General features: G+C 38.1%; 1 protein-coding gene across 1 annotated transcript in view; it reads left to right on the top strand.

Annotated features, from left to right (window-relative positions):
* Positions 1-4,112: 4,112 nt before the first annotated feature.
* Positions 4,113-17,077, top strand: part of ST8SIA4 (ST8 alpha-N-acetyl-neuraminide alpha-2,8-sialyltransferase 4) — a 103,401-nt gene continuing 90,436 nt past the window's right edge. Inside the window, 3 exon segments of the mRNA XM_003828328.6 lie at positions 4,113-8,119; positions 8,121-8,404; positions 15,448-15,579. Of these exon segments, the coding sequence (XP_003828376.2) occupies positions 8,006-8,119; positions 8,121-8,404; positions 15,448-15,579 (530 nt within the window). The 5' untranslated portion in view covers positions 4,113-8,005.

Here is a 17,077-nt window from a genome sequence, read left to right as displayed (position 1 = left end):
TGGCATCAAACTTTAGTTCATACGAGTTTTATTTGGTTATTTCCTCAACTATTCACTTTACAAATGCTAAGATTATTGAAATTTTAATCTATTAAGCAGGTCAGTTATGAAATTTGTATGTCGTAATAGAATTATTCACTTTAAGGATTGCGAACTCAAATTCATGCAGGGTCCAAGTAAATTAAATCACTGAATAAAATTTTTGGAATAAACAAAAATTTAAGATAAAGTAAGATGACACAACTGTTACTCAACTCCATCTAATTGTTACTCTTAGAGTAGGTAAGTCTGGCATTAACAAATCGCATGGTATTTCTGAAAAGCAATTTGAAGTACTGGCACTGTGTGTGTGTATGGGGGTGTGTTTTATTTCAACCCAATTTACAAAGAAACAAAAGTCTTCTACAGGCTATGTCCATCACTTAGTCTGTCATTAATGATTTCAGTATTGTTATTTTTATAACATTCAAACAATAAATATTAAAAGAATATTTAAAATGTCATTTCCTTTACAAAATTCAATGTACATAGAACTGCTCCATGTAATAATATGTATTTTGATGCAATATTTTTCCGTGATACTCACTGTTTTTATTAGAACTCTAAAAGCAGTTATGTAGGTGTGTAGATCTCAAAAGACATGGACTTATACAAATAAATTTTTAGCCTTGCACAATATGTAACATTATTTCTCCTTTTGCTTTTAATATGAAGGGTTAAAAATAGAATAAAAGGAAGATGAGTTACTCAAATGAAGAAATTAAGTGGGTGATTGGATTGGACAGTATGAGAGACAAAAGATCCTATGACAGGTGAAATAAGTTGGCTAAACCACATACAAGTGAGAATGTTTAAAAAGCCCACAAATATGAAGAAATTACAACTCCAAACAACAAACTTCCTAGAGATAGTGACATAGAAAATTGCCTAGTAAATGATGACTTTTCAATAGGAGAGCAGGTTGGAGGGATATTTTGTTTACTGATTACTCTGTTCCTACTAGACAGTTCCTCTTATCACATTTGATCAGAAAAACAGCAAAAAGAAAACAAAGAAAAGGAAATATATTGCTAGGTATTAAAACAGGACATCTGTGATTTCCCAAAACATGTGTGCGATAGTCTGTTTGTTTACAACATTTTAGGGGTCTATACAGTAGAAAATAAAACAATACTAACCTGGACTATATAACTAAAGGAGATAAATGTAGATAAACAATTAAAATGTGGACTGTGAGCAATTGAAGCGCTTATTACAAATTGGATATATTTGACCAAAAGTAGTTAAAAGATGTCTTTCAAAGGACATTCTAAATGGATATTACAAATTGAAGACTATTTGACTAATGTTACCTAAGAATTGCCTCTTGCAAGGACATTCATGTTTAAAGAGAGATCAGAGTACTAAATGCAAAGGATAATGCTATAAGTTACACAGGTCAAACATGAGGAGGAATTGATAAGGACAATGATGGAATTTTTCTGTTCTTTCAGAAATTATACTAGATTCATGATTGTGTCTTTTCCCTAATGTCAAGGTCATCTTTCTATCATAAGCTTATTATATCTGGTTATTATGGATGAAAAAATGTAACAGAAGAAGAAGGTATGTGAATACACATACAGAAAAATATTAATATTTCATAGGAATTCATGTGGGTAAAAATTAATTTAGAAAAAAATACTTAAACTAGATGTCTTGTCCAGAAAGAAATGAAAGAGAAATAATTGCCCAGTGGTTAACAGCAGTTTTCTCATTTATATGCTTTTCCTCATTCATAGGTAAAAAGCTAAGCATGAATAATCCTCACTATATTGTATAACCACAAAAAAAATTTCAACTTTTTAATTTTCTGTGTCAACTTATCTAGGCCATGGTACTCAGATATGTGGTCAAACACCAGGCCGGATGTTGCTGTGAAAGTATTCTTTAAATAAAATTAACTTTTAAATCAGTTAAAACTATCAGTAAAGTAGATTTGCCGCCATAATGTGGGTGGGCCTAAATCAATCAGCTGATGGTCTTAGTTAAAAACAGATGGATGTTCCCTAAGTAAGAGGGAATTCTGCCTCTAGACTGTCTTCAGACATGGAAGATAGCTCTTCCCTAGGTCTCCAGCCTGTCAGCCTACTCTGCAGGTTTTGGAATTGCAAGCCCACGCATCATGAGGTCTATGCCTTAAAATAAATCTCATTTTCACTATCCATACAAATGTTATTGGTTCTTTTTCTCTGAAGAAAAAACTCTGAAGTATACACTATTTAACATTTCCATTATTAAAAAAAATGCCATGAGTTCCTGCAAAGGGCAATTGGAATTTGAAATGAAACACAGTGTCAGTTACATTAACTCCCCAAACAATAAAATATTCAGGTATAAAACTAATTAAATATGTATAAGATCCACATGAGGAAAGGTAAAAAAAAAAAAGTAATGAAATAAATTAAAGAACAGCTAAATAAATGGAGAGGTAGTCCATATTCATGGCTAGAAATATTCAAACTGTCCAGATGACATTCCTTCCCAACGTGATACATAGATTCAGTGCAAGCTCAATCAAAATCCCAATAAGATTTTTTTGGATATCAAGAAACTCATTCCAAGCCATAAAAAATGATGAGTTCATGTCCTTTGTAGGGACATGGATGAAGCTGGAAACCATCATTCTCAGCAAACTATCGCAAGGACAAAAAAACAAACACCGCATGTTCTCACTCACTCATAGGTGGGAATTGAGCAATGAGAACACATGGACACAGGAAGGGGAACATCACACACCGGGGCCTGTTGTGGGGTGGGGGGAGAGGGGAGGGATAGCATTAGGAGATATACCTAATGTTGAATGAGGAGTTAATGGGTGCAGCACACCAACATGGCACATGTATGCATATGTAACAAACCTGCACGTTGTGCACATGTACCCTAAAACTTAAAGTATAATAAATAAATAAAGAAAAAAGAAACTCATTCCAAAGATTACACAGAGAGGCAAAAGACCCAGAATAGCTAACACAATATTAAAGGAAAAGAATAAAGTTGGAAGACTGATGCTACCCTATTTCAAGACTTACTATAAAGCTTCAGCAGTCAAGAGAGTGTGGTATTGGTGAAAGAATAGACAAATAGATCAATGGAAGACAATAGAAAGCACAGGATAGCCCACCCAAATATATTTAATCTTTTGTTTCTTTGACAAAGAAGCAAAGTCAATACAATGGAGAGAAGACAGCTTTTTCAACAAATGGTGCTGAAACAATTAGACATCGACATGATAAAAAAATAATAATCCAGACACAAACTTTGCATGATTCACAAAACTTAACTCAAAATAGATTATAGACCTAAACAGAAAATGATAAAATGCCTAAAAGGTAACATATCTTAAAAATCTAGTTTATCTTAGGTTTAGATTTTAAATACAACATCAAAGGAATCATCAATAAAATAAATAATTAATATGTTGGACTTCATTAAAATTAAAACCCTCTGCTCTGTGAAAGAAACTGTCAAGAGAATGAAAAGACAAGCCACAAACTGAGAGAAAATATTTTCAAAAAGAGATGTGATAAAGAACTGTTATCCACAATATAGAAAGAACTCTTAAAACTCAAGAGTAAGAAAATGAACCTGATTAAAAACCTGAGCAAAAGTTCTGAACAGACACCTTACCATAGAAGATAAACATGTGTAAATTGCTCAACATCATATAATATCAGGGAATTGCAAATTAAAACAACAGTAAGATACAACTACTACACGTCTGATATAATGGTCAAAATCTAAACCAATACAACAGCAAATGTTGGCAAGGATATGAAAAAACAAGGACTCTCATTCATTGCTGATGGGAATGCAAAATGGTACAGCCACCTTGGAAGTCACTTTGGCAGTGTCTTTCAAAACTAGACATATTCTTACCATATAATCCAACAATCTTATTTCTATTTACCCAACTGGGTTGAAAGCTTTACATCTACACAGAAAACTGTACACAGATGTTTACAGCAGCCTTATTCATAATTGCCCAAACTTGAAAGCAATAAAGATGTCCTTCAGTAAGTGAGTGGATAAACTTTGATATATCCATATAATGAATTTTATTTAGTGCTTAAATAAAATGGACTTTCAAGCTATGAAAAAGAAATTGTTTTTCAAGCCATGAAAATAATGGAGCATATTATTAAGTCAAAGAATCCAATCAGAAAAAGCTACATACTCTATGATTCCAACTATATGACACTTGAAAAGGCAACACTGTGGAGACAGTAAAAACATTAGGGAAGTCAGAGCCTCACTCCCGGGGTGACCAGGAGTGAGAAAGAAGCATGAATAATCAGATCACAGAGGATGTTTAGGGCAGTGACACTAATTTGTATTATACTATAATGGTGAATATATGTTCAGTATATATTTGGCAAAACCCATAAAATTTGCAACACCAAGAATGAATCCTAATATGACCTATGTACTGTAGGTGATAATGATATGTACATGTAGGTTTCATTGAATGTAAAAAAAGAAATGTACTGCTCTGATGAGGAATGTTGATAGGGAGACTGAGTATGGGGAGAAGGTAGAGTTATATGGGAACTCTCTATTTTCTGTTCAATTTTGCCATAAACCTAAATGTTTTCTAAAAAAAAAAAAGTCTATTAAAAATGTCATGGGTCATTAAAAACTCCACCATGAGACTGCAAGTATCTATTCATTTCTTGCCAGCTAGATTTGAGAGTACAGCCAGCAATGAAAACATGAATTTACATTAAGTCAAATGATAAAGTATCATTTTAAAACCAGCTGCCATTACTCACATTATTTATTTATAGGCTATTGTATAATTGTAGAATTGTGCTGAATAAAGACAAATATATTCTCTTTATTGAAGAACTTACAATCCAAAGATCAAATGAAAATTTAGAAACAATCTTATTTGCTCAGGAGCATCAAACTAAGCATTCTAATAGAAGAAGTTAATTCCAAAAGACTTCTTTATAGTCTTTTGGTGCTCAGGAACATCAAACTAAGCATTCTAATAGAAGTTAATTCCAAAAGACTTTTTATCCAATATTTATTGTTCTTGCACCTATTTACATATTGAGAAAAAACCATGCTGTCCTCACTTTTGTCTAAGTATTGGCCTGTATGGCTTCTTTTTAATTGGCAAATTATAATGGCTATATATTTAACGAATCTAACAATATTAAACAAATGGCATTCAATTATACTCCAAACACTAAATTGCTTTAATTTGGGAAGAAGAATTCCTGGAGTCTCGCTGAACAGTTATCAGTCATTCAGAATTGCTCACCTTAATATAAAAAGTTCTGTACTTAAAAATTCAGAAACAGCAGCATTATACAATTGGAGAGTTCACTTATTTTTCTTCTGGACATTTAAATTTGTCTTATGTGTTCCTATAACTAGTTCTTGGTTGCTTCCGTTTCGCTCTTGTGTTTTTTTTTCTTTCTTTTTTTTTTTTTTTTTTGTTTGTTTGTTTTTTCCTTTTTGGGCTAGGTAAGTAGTTTCCCCTAATGTAATTTAAAGCTTAATATAGATTATACTCACTTTCCTCTTGAAGATTTTCTTGTGGCTTTCTCATTACAGAAGACTGTTCCACACTCTGGAGCCATAGAATATTATGAGTACACCGAAACTTTTGGACCAGCACTCTCCCTTACCACTTTCCCTTCTAACAGTACTGAGCCACTTCAAAGTTGCCCCAAAGCACCAGCGTTTTATTACTCTCTGGAGTTGCGCATACTCCTTTTTCCACCTGCAATGTTCTATCCTCCCTCTGCTTGGCTTACTCTCTTGTCAGCTTTGAAAACAGGAGTCTGTGTGTTCCCTTCACCCGGAAACTCATCTTCCGGGCTTCAAAAGGCTTAAACACCCCATCTGCTTCAACCCAGGAGCTTACTCAGATACCATATATATTTTAAATGATGTTTCTGATTCATGTTGCCATACTGTAAATTATTATTTTTAAAAGATGCCCCCTTTGAGTGAGTAGGATTTGTGTCTGACTAGATGCTAAGTTTTATTCATCTTTGTGTTCCCATCCCCTCACACATTGCCTGCCCCATAACAATTGCTTAAGAAATAATCAGTTTAATGAAATGATGCATATTACTCTATCCCTGACAGAGAGTGATGTTTTACCGATAATCTAAAATATAGTTGTCTACTGTTTAAAAATCAAAGTTTATCCTTGAGAATTTAGCATCCTAACCATGCATCTCTATCCCATCCGACCCCTGCCCTCAGCCCCGGATCCCTTTTAACTTAAATAAGAAGCTGTTTTATTCTGGCAGTTTTTGCCAGAAGAAAAGTGAGTCTAACAGAAGTCAATCTAACAGAAATGCATTAATGCAGGCTGGATTTGCCTAGACATCAATAAACTCGAAAGGCTCCCTGTGGGCCACTTGTAGTGTCAATAAACGTTCGTAATTACTTGCTCCTTGGAGCATTTTTATACCCGACACCGTTCGCTGTGCTGCAAAGAGGAAATTCAAGATCTCGGAAGTTCTTAACTTCCTAAACTCTAGAGGAAGTATGGTAAACACTGGCGGGAACCTTGGGTTTTTAAGCAAAGATGCTGGCTGTTTTCGTTGCTATTTTAAGCTGTCAGGCGACAAGCAACTCAGAATTCCCCTTCTTACTTCCGGCGGGAGGGAAGATTGGAATTGGGCCTCATCATTTCTGAGCGTGAAAAACCGCTGAAGCTACTGTTCAACCTGAAGGAACACGGAATTCAACTGGAGAGAAACTCTGGCGACCAGGGAGCTGGGGACCGGCGCATATAGATGAGGGAAATCCTGGCTTCCAGACACTGTCTCATGCTAGAGGTGCCTCCCGACCTACCAGCCAACAGTAAAGACCGGAACCAAGGCGTGGTACTAGCAGAGTAGCAAGCATCTCTCCCAATGAGGGCAACGACCGGAGGATGGTGGAGAGGTACTCAGAGTGAACAATCGAACACAGAACTCTTGAAAAGTGTCCCCGCCACCCAATACAAGTACGAAAAATGGTGGGACAGAGGAGAGGTGACAATCAGAGGCTATATATATAATTGAGACTTTTAGAGAGGACTTTGCTCTTCCTTCCTCCCCTCCCTTTTCTTTCCTTTCTTTCTTTCTTTCCTTCCTTCCTTGGTATCCGAATGTGTGTGGGTGTACTTGCGTTTAAAAGAGAGGTCCATGGTAGCTGCTTTTTTTTCAGAACCCTGTTTCTCCGCAATGAAGTTTAAGTGGGATTGGCGTTTCCTTGACTTCTGCGTGAGGAGTTTCCAAATGGCAATGAAAGGGAGGCGCATAAATATCCATAAAGTTCCTAATGACACCTCTATCATCACTTGTTTCCTGCAGAATCCTGAGCCAGAGTCGTCGTCCACCACCCATGCAGAGTGGGCCGATCGGCTAACAGGTTCCTGTGTGTATTTGCACTTTCCAGATTGAGTAATAAAAGTCTTCTTCCTTCCACCGCCGTCCCCACCCCCGCACCCCGTTTCACTCCACCTTGGAGGGCGTGTTTTTGCGTGTGAGGGTGTGTGTTTAGCAAAAGCGATTGAAAGAAGATACCCCTCTTGCAATCCACCCCTAGCTCTACCTGAAGCATTCCTCCGGCGGGACGCTTTTGTAATCTGTCCCCAGGCGAGTTGCCCTCTCACCTAGATGCGGATAGACTATCTTGGAGCTCCCAGGTCCAGAGAGCTGATGCTTTGATGTCCCAGGAGAGTATGTGTGATTCTGCGTGTACGTGTGTGTGCATATGTATGTATGTATGTGTGTATGTATGTATGTATATGTGTATGTGCGCGAGCTCGCAGGCGCGTAGCACTGTGAGCTTCCTCTCCCGGCACAGAGCAGGCAGAGCCGGGGACGTTACTCTCCAAGCAGCCTCCGCCCCCTCAGCCCGGTGATTGGCTTTGCGCAGCGTTTATCTCCTAGCAAGAGGGAAGGGCCAGTGACGCCCCCGAACCCAGCTGCAGAAGCTGCCGCCACCTCCAATGCACAAGGTGTCTCATCTGAAAAGAAACCTGAGCCCCAGGGAGGCGGCGAGGAGCGACCCTGGCAGAGCTGGCGCAAACAGGGCGAGAGGTCGCTGGGCAGCATTCGAGGACCAGAGGGAGCTCGGCCACAGAAGACCCCAGCGATCTGATCTCGGGATCCCGGCTCCAAGCTCTCCTCGCATTTTACAGATTTCACCCCCGCGACTATCTCCCCAAAACGGAGCCCTTATATCAAGAGAAGGTGCGGGAGCTGGGGCAACCAGGACTTTCCCGGGCACCCAAGATGCGCTCCATTAGGAAGAGGTGGACGATCTGCACAATAAGTCTGCTCCTGATCTTTTATAAGACAAAAGAAATAGCAAGAACTGAGGAGCACCAGGAGACGCAACTCATCGGGTAAATGCAAAGCTTCATTTCAGGATATGACAAAAAGTCAAGCCATAAATGAAATGTGAATATAGAGGGTAGAGTGATGGTTAAGATAGCATGTGTGTTTGTTTGAGCTTGCGCGTGGTTAGTGTCATGAATTAAATAACAAAGGCTGTTGTTGAGATGTGCGTGCTTCTCTAAGCTGTTCCCAGTATGAGTTCAACTTGCTCTGTGTGGTTGTGGTGACAGTTGTTTGGCCCTGGGTGCTCTCTCGCCAAAGGAGAAGTCACTGCAGAAGTGTCAACAAAGAACGTGTGCCCTTGTCCTTTTAATCTGTGGGCAGAACTCAAGAGAAATGTCTTTATTCACCAAACGGTTGCCTGTTTTCAATGTCCTATCACCTAAGGAGATACTGGAGATAGATGGTTTCTCGAACGGCTGAAGTTAAAGCTTAGAAAGCAGGAAATAGGTATACTCTGTTTCTCTACCTTTTTTTTCTATTTGACGTTGGATAGATTAATGTATTATCATTTGAATTAGAAACTCCAGTACCACTAAGGATACTTCCTTATTTGTTCTTCTACGGCTAAAACGCATGGGCGTCATGGTTACAGTTTTAGAAAGAAACTGGGTACTGTAGCTTCACACAGACTATATTTCTGCTATTTTTTTTAGTTTGTCTAGATGAGTTCAGACTCTCCCCCGCCCCACTAAGTTCTCTAAATATCACACTTCCTTCCACCCGCTGGCCTCTGTGTCTTTGAAGTTTACCCAGGAGGTGGTGCAACTTTGTGTTGCTGACATAGCTTGGAAGGCTTTTTCTGAGGATGTGAACCTGATTGTCAACTCTGTTCAAAGTCCTGTTTCGGAAATCCTCCCTGTTCCGGTTTGGAGGCGTCCTCTATCAGAAACTACACACCAGCAGAGATGCCTGCCCAGTTTATATTTTTCTCTGACATTGATTAAAACAAAGAAAACAGCCCTTGCGTGTGTGTGTATGTGTGTGTGTGTGAGAGAGAGAGATGGGACTGCTAACACACACACATGCTCTTAAACTTCCTGCACTCCATTTCTTAATATTCCTGCTCCCTAGGTAATAAGCATTTATTTAAGCGAGCAAGATGCAGGTTGATCCTTACAGAAGGACTTGCTATTCTGTAGAAAACCAGGATAACAGTAGCACAGTCAAAGGGGACTGGAAGAGAATGAAAAAGCTAGCAAGGAATGGGCTGGAATGGTCGTCATGCATCAACGAATCTATACATGGTCTATTCTGAGGGGGTAAAAAAGACCGGTATGAGGTCGTTTACACAAGACTGGGTGGCTTGAAAATCCAATCTAGCTCAATTGTTAGAAAAGCAGGACTTTGGGCAGGGGCGTGGGCATCCCTTGCAGACCTGTGCTTGCCAGGCAGACAAAGGGGTCTTTAGAAAGGTGATGAATGGGCGCGTGGGGCTCCGATGAGAGGCAGAGGCTAGAGCGTGAGGGTCGAGGCTCTTTGTTCCCTCCCGGGCCGTGGGCTAGGAGGATAAGCCTGATCCCAGACAAAGCGGCCAAGGCTCACTAGGACTCCGAGGGTTCGGGCCCTTGGCTGGGACCCTGGAGAGCAGGAGTGGGCGGAGCGAGTGAGGAGAGGGTCGCCAGATACTGCCGAGGTGTCCATCTCCGAGCCTCCCTAAACCGTGGCCAGGAAAAGGAGCGCGCCTCGAGTCCCTGCGGGGGAAGTGGAGCCGGGACACTCCGCGTTGCACGGGTGTCATTTCTCCTGTGGCCCTTTCCTGGACGTTGCTGGCTGGTGGGCGCAGCCCTAGACGTTAAGGAAGAGGAGGCGGGCACGGGCGCGGCGGTTGAGCTAGTCGGGCTAGGCTTTTGCCCGCATCCTTTTCAAGCTGAAGCAGTTTCCTCCCAGCTGGACTGAGAAGGCGTTGGGGCAGGCGCTTGAGTAAACCAAACAGGAAGAGAGGCGCGCACCGGGGCTATCCCCTGCTCCCAGAGCGCCGGCGGCGAGGGGGAAAGAATGAGTGAGAAGATAGGGGGAAGCCTTTATTGCAGGACTCAGGCTCCTTTGGTCCCTCCCCTCATTCCACCCCCACCCCCTCACCCCCCACCCAAAGTCACTTTCAAAGCTCAGTCGGCAACTGGCTCCTCCTTCTTAATCAAAACCCGCAATTACAGTGGGGCAAGGCAGAGGGCTGGCCGCGAACGTCGCGCTTACACCCGTGCCCTGTAGCGTCCTGACTGCCTTGGTCTCCTGAGAGACCAAGACTGTGCAAAGAGTTGGAGCTGCCAGGAACAATGCGAGGGCAGCTAGGCTCCCTGAGCACTTTCCTTTTTCTCCAGGATGAAAGGTTCGTGGAAAAGCTTGTGACCCGAGCTCGTTATTTCGTTTCAACTCCCAAATAGCGCTTCTGGTGGAGGAGCTGACTCATAAAACCATCTAATCATCTCATTGACTCTCTTTCTACCCAAGCCACGTGGAGAGGCCAGTTTTGAGTTTTGAGTAAACTGGAATGGAGGTTCGGCTCCAGATCCCGGTCCAGTATTCAAGTGAGGTAACCAAGGCAGTCTCTGGCCTTTGGGGGGCACTGCGAGCCTTGTGGCTTGGCAGCAGTTTCAAAGAAGGGCCTTCCATAGTCCTTGAATCTTGCATCACTACCCCAGATTCATATTTAGCTTTTCTGCTACCAATTTTGCAATACAAGGCAGTTCCTTTATCCCTTCGACCCTTCCCCCCCAAATGGAGGTGCCATCTATAGTTACTCTTACAGTATGCCACAATACTGAGCAGTCATACCACGCAGATGGAAAAATAGAAAACCAGCACAACCTTCTCACCAACCATCCACATTCTCATATCTCCAAAGGAATACCTGCGACATGTTTTTTTAAATACATAAGGAATTGTTCCAGCATAGGTCAAGTAATGATTATTGAACATCTAAAATTCATATTTCCTTCCATAAAAGCCTATTAGTTAATAAAGTTTAAGTCGAAGAGCAGTGAAGGCATTAAGTGGTGTGTTCTTGACTAACTTTACTTTCTTAGTAGACCTCACAGTTGGCTTATGACTTAATTAGCTCTGCACTTTTGGGTATAACTGGAAATGTGTTAATGTAAGGCTCCCACAAGTAAAATATGTAAGCATCCTCATTTACTGAGATAATATATTTGAAAGTGTAACATAAACTTTAATGTCATATAAATATTTGTTTTGTTAGTCCTTAAATCTTGCTACACACTATTTTTCTGGTTGACTACAAATGAGACTAACTTACTTTTCTTATTATCCAAAGATCTCTCATATAATTTGACTATGTACTTTAGGTTGTATTACTAAATAATCAACAATATTAGTTCTAAAACCTATGATAAAATTGAAAGTGGAAATAAATATTTTTACTTAGAGTATTACCATTGACAGCAAAGTTAGTCCCAGTTTGTTCTAGGATGAAACACAACCTCGTGAGTGCAGAAATCTAGAATTTGCACTTTACTTCACATTTCACATTTCACAATTCTACTAAAACTCATAAATTAAGGTAGAAACTATCATCTTTATTTTTAGTTGTTTGACACTTAGGTAATGAAAATACAAAATGGCCTGCTATGTGTATTCAGGCTTAGTTTCATGCAAGTTCTTTATTTTAATTTTTATATTAAAGAGGAACTTTAACCTAGTTAAAAGGGAACAAATACATTCAAAAGCCAAGTCATGAAGAGTTTCAGTAGGGTGGAATACGGGGCTTTTGAGACCTAATACCATGAAGTGAAATTAATCATATGTCTTACGTACTGCAAAACTAATGAAGTAAATTGTGGTGAAGCCTGGAAATATTTGTAGACACTAGGTTACCTAAAAAATGATTAATTCCTGCCACTGGTATCACATAGATGACCATCTTAGTGAATTTTTCTTTGATCCAAATAAGCAGGGATCCTTTGTATTATATTGATTTATGTGGAGTGATTTCGTTGATGTGTTTCGCTATTTTCCTTTTAAAAGTACATATTGAATCTTCTTGTAGATGATCCTATGCAATAAATGTTTTCAGTGCAGCTGTTCAAAAGTCATGTCTGATCTGGAATGAGAGATAAGTAGGGGGGTGGCAACATCCTTCAAGCTTCGCATTCATGGGAAGGAAGAGCCTTTTCTGAGACTGAATGCTACCAAGGTCAGGAGTGAAACATCCCATGGGACCCATTTAACTTTATACAGAGAAATTTACTCTAGAGCTTCAGATTGTACTAAGTTTGACCTTCTCCCACACTGACTATAAAAAGTGTGACTAGTTGTAGATATTTTCATTCAAAATTCTTTCCAGTGATAAAAGTCTGAAATTTGGCTTATCACCAGCTCAATGAAAGCAATTCAAACAGCGGAGTAAAATGGTAGCATTTTATTCATAGAACACTGATTTAAACTTTTTAAATCTTGGATATTCTGAAAAGGCTTGGCACAACTGAAAACATCATATTAAACATTCTGCCATGTAAAAATGTATCTGTATTTCCAGGTCAATGAAGCAATCATCTATAGATTATTTATGTAATTAATTATTTAGTTTTTAGAGACAGGGACTTGTGATGTTACCCACGCTGGTCTCTAACTCCTAGGATCAAGTAATCCCCCCACCTCAGCCCCCTGAGTAGGCACTGCCAACCATACCCAGCTCTTCCACACATTTTAAAGAGTGCAAGCCCATGCATATTTTTATTTCTCCTATGAAAGTTTATTGGTGGTGAAAATAATTATTGTAATGATATCAATCTGTGGTTAGAAAAAGATGACACTGATACATCAATTAATAAGGTGATGATTAGAAATATACCTTATCCACAGAAATAGTGATAGTTTGCACCTGAAACCATGTAGTCATAGCTCCCAAAGTGTGAACGTTAGCTTCTGTGTATAACCACATTTTTATTCATAAGTAGCTATTATCATTATAAATATAATATAAAAATTGACTTCTGGGCCGATGGTCAGTAAAGCACACCCCGTGTTTTCTGGCATCCTAAATGCTCCCTGTAAGGCAATCATTATTTGCCATGCATAGGCATGCAAACATATCATTTTCATCAGTAGGATAGTTTAAGATATTAATTTTTATAGAATTATGAATTTCACAGGGAGTAGCAGCCTATGATGCTTTGAGCTGCTTCAGATTTAAGCTAACATGTTTAAAAAAGAATGCAAACCAAAATACCAAACTATAAGGCTTCAATTACAGAATTCATCCACTAGCTGTTACACAGGCAATGTTTCCATTGATACTAGGAGAGGATTGCCTGCATTAAAAAAACACAGATTTAGACTTTGTTATGGAGCAAATAGTCATGTTATTTTTTAACCATATTTTTGACTTTCTAAGAAGTAAAAGGCGATGTAAAGAAATAAATACAAATATTCAAAGGGCTATGGTTACTATTCGTATACCATAAGAAGTAGATTTTGATTTTCTGAGTCTGGGTTTACATTTATAAAGTACAAGAAAATGGTCTATTGAATAATGAATTTATTCAGCTATAAATGTTTTAATGGCATGCATGCTATTACAGGTATCTGCCAGCATCATCACTCCCACCAGCACCTCAGCTAGTACCATGCCACATGATATACTAGCTTGACACTATTGGTTGCAGGGAGGTAGTTTTTTTAATGTAAGAGAAAATACTAATAATAATGACTACTTAATGAGTTTTCTCTCTACTATAATCTCTGTCTCTCCACCAACTGTCAGGGAAGTGACTCATTGTTGAGATGTTTTGAAATCAATGCAATTTTTGAAAAATTACTTTTACATGCAGAGCCTTACTTGATCCTCACAAAGCCATTGTATATTACATAAAGTTATTGTAATTTTCAAGGTAAGGTAAGACTACTGTGGCTTAGAAAGAGAATAGAGTCTAGGAACTCAAGCAAGTCATAGAATCACAAACATGCCCAGATCACCTGATATTCCAAGTTATTCTTGCTTCAAAACAGAAGCCCCTTCTATTATGCATATATGCCTTCTGTAAAAATGAAATTACAATCTTAGGAATCACAATTATACAGATGGAGGAGCACTGACAAAACATTCTGTCTCTGTTGTCTAAACAGAGCTAGTGAGGAAACAGAGCTTATTTGTTTTATCTTATTTTAGTTGCCAAAAAATTGTATATATTTACGGGATACAATGTGAAGTTTCTACACAAGTATACACTTTGTAATGATAAGATCAGGCTAATTAGCATATCCATCACCTCAAAATCATGTCACTTCTTTGTAGTGTGAACATTTAAAATCTCTTGGAGCTACTTAAAAATATACAATATTATTAACTATTGTCACTGTGTTGTGCAACAGAACTTATTCCTCCCGTCTAAGTGTGAAATTTTGTACCTATTGACCAATTTCTCCCCATTCCCCATTCACTCCTTCTTCCCAATGTTCTGTTCTCTACTTCTATGATTTCCACTGTTTTAGAATCAATATGTAAGTGCAATTATAAGGTATTTATCTCTATGTTTTAGACTTATTCACTTACCTTAAGGTCCTCTAGGTTCATTCATGTTAGCACAAATGGCAGGATTTTGTTCTTTTTAAGGGCTGAATAGTACTCCATTGGTATATATACCACATTTTCGTTATCTATTCCTCTGTTAATGGACAGTTATATTATTTCTATATCTTGGCTGTTGTGAATAATGGTGCAATGAACTTGGGACTGCAAGCATCTCTTTGACATACTGATTTCAATTCCTTTGGGTATATGCCCAGAGGAGAGATTGCTGAATTATGTAATTCTGTCTTTATACTTGGTGATTTTTTTCTTTAAGTACCATAGAGATCTTTTTTTATTCAGAAATTGTTTAATTTCAAAAATATTACGTGTAGATTCTTGTCCTGATAGTCATATTCACTTAATCCTCATAACACCTTTTATCATGCTTGCATATTTCCTTCTAACTTGTAGGGGAAAAAGTATCTAAAATTCATCACCAGTAATTAATTCAAATTATGTACTGTGCTGTATACACAAAATGTTTCTTACTTTCACAAAGCTGGCAATTTTGTTTTGTTTCAGAGATGGTGAATTGTCTTTGAGTCGGTCACTTGTCAATAGCTCTGATAAAATCATTCGAAAGGCTGGCTCTTCAATCTTCCAGCACAATGTAGAAGGTTGGAAAATCAATTCCTCTTTGGTCCTAGAGATAAGGTGAGTTTCTTTACTAAGGCATAATAAATTTCACATCATGTTCTCAAATACGTTGGGCTTGGCAAACTTGTATTCAACACTTGATTTATGGTTTAAGTATGAATACTTAAATAAAAGAATGAACCAGCTCTATTTAATGTTGCTCACTGAAGAATATGAAACCATAAAACTGAAATCATTATATAGTCAGAGATTTAAGGATGAATATGTGAGTTTTGAATACAGTGTCTTTATACTAATAGAATAAAATATTCAGCAGAGTACTAATATTTAACATACTTCACTCAATTACTCAGGATGGACATATATTTTAAGAATTATCTTTAACTTCCCTATTGAGTCTTCATTCTTCTTTTGGGTTTTCTCAACTAGCTGAAAATTAGAGCCTATTACACTCTATTGTGCTGACGATTATAAATAAATTAGTCTTATCCTGTGAATGAGTATTTCTGTGTGGGCTCATGTTTTAAAAATTGGATAAAAATCAGAAAATAAGCTTTCTAGATTACTGACTTCTTCTTTGTAAGACTAGTCATTTTAGCTGAAACCCACTCTTGAAATCATACTCCATGCCTACGTTTATCCAGTATGTAATTTTCTTCTGATATAAACCTGTTACTAATAAGAAAGCTAGGGTCATACCTTCTTAATTATGGAGGAAACAGGAAGATTGTTTTTTCTTTATAGTTACATTGCATTACTGTATTGGTTGGTATATTTGAATCACAGCATTTCAGTAAACAAGAACTCACTAAAAGTGTGAAAGAATACATTCGTTATATAATAAAATAATCCAAAAGTCAATTAATAGTTAGCATTAACACACAGATTTTATAGGTGTAGCTTAGTGACTAAGATATAAGGGGCTAATTAATTTTCTTGGGTTTCTACCTACTCACTTCTTGGATTATACCTACCTTTAATGTAGATTATAAGAAATTTGAAGGAAGAGTCTATTAGTCTATTACACTCATCTTTAGAGTATGCACAGAAATTTCACACAATGTTTTGGAGCAAAGATAATTACAGCATGTTGAAATTTACTTGAATGAATGTCTGGAAATTTTAAAAATATGGGCATCAGGGCAATGTAGGAATAGTATTACTACCTTGGTTTAAAGGTTTGAAATTGACTGGAAAGGGAAACAGGAATCAAATCATGGCAATGTCAAGTGGTGTGTGTTTGTTTGCTTTTAGTTTGGTGGGAGCTTTCTATATTCATGTGCCTCCTACAAGAATGAATAGATGAGTAGAGTCTGATGACAGAGCTCATAAATCAATGACTTCTGGGTAGAATATGGCCAGCAAGCAAAATTTATTTCCACTGGATAAATAAAAAAGAAACCTTAAAGCCAATATTAAAAACCAGGAGGCTTTTAAATAAAAGTACAGATTTCCATAAACTCTTGAGAAATTGAATGATTTGACAACTCTGAATCTGTACTCTTCCTAAGGTTTAGCTGGTTAAAGCTGACCCTAGTCATGGTCTCTCAAGTTT

Source organism: Pan paniscus, chromosome 4 (genome assembly GCF_029289425.2).
Source record: "Pan paniscus chromosome 4, NHGRI_mPanPan1-v2.0_pri, whole genome shotgun sequence".
In the NCBI taxonomy this organism is placed as follows: domain Eukaryota; kingdom Metazoa; phylum Chordata; class Mammalia; order Primates; family Hominidae; genus Pan; species Pan paniscus.
Note: the sequence above shows the minus strand (reverse complement) of the source record. Positions and strands in the feature narration are given on the sequence as shown.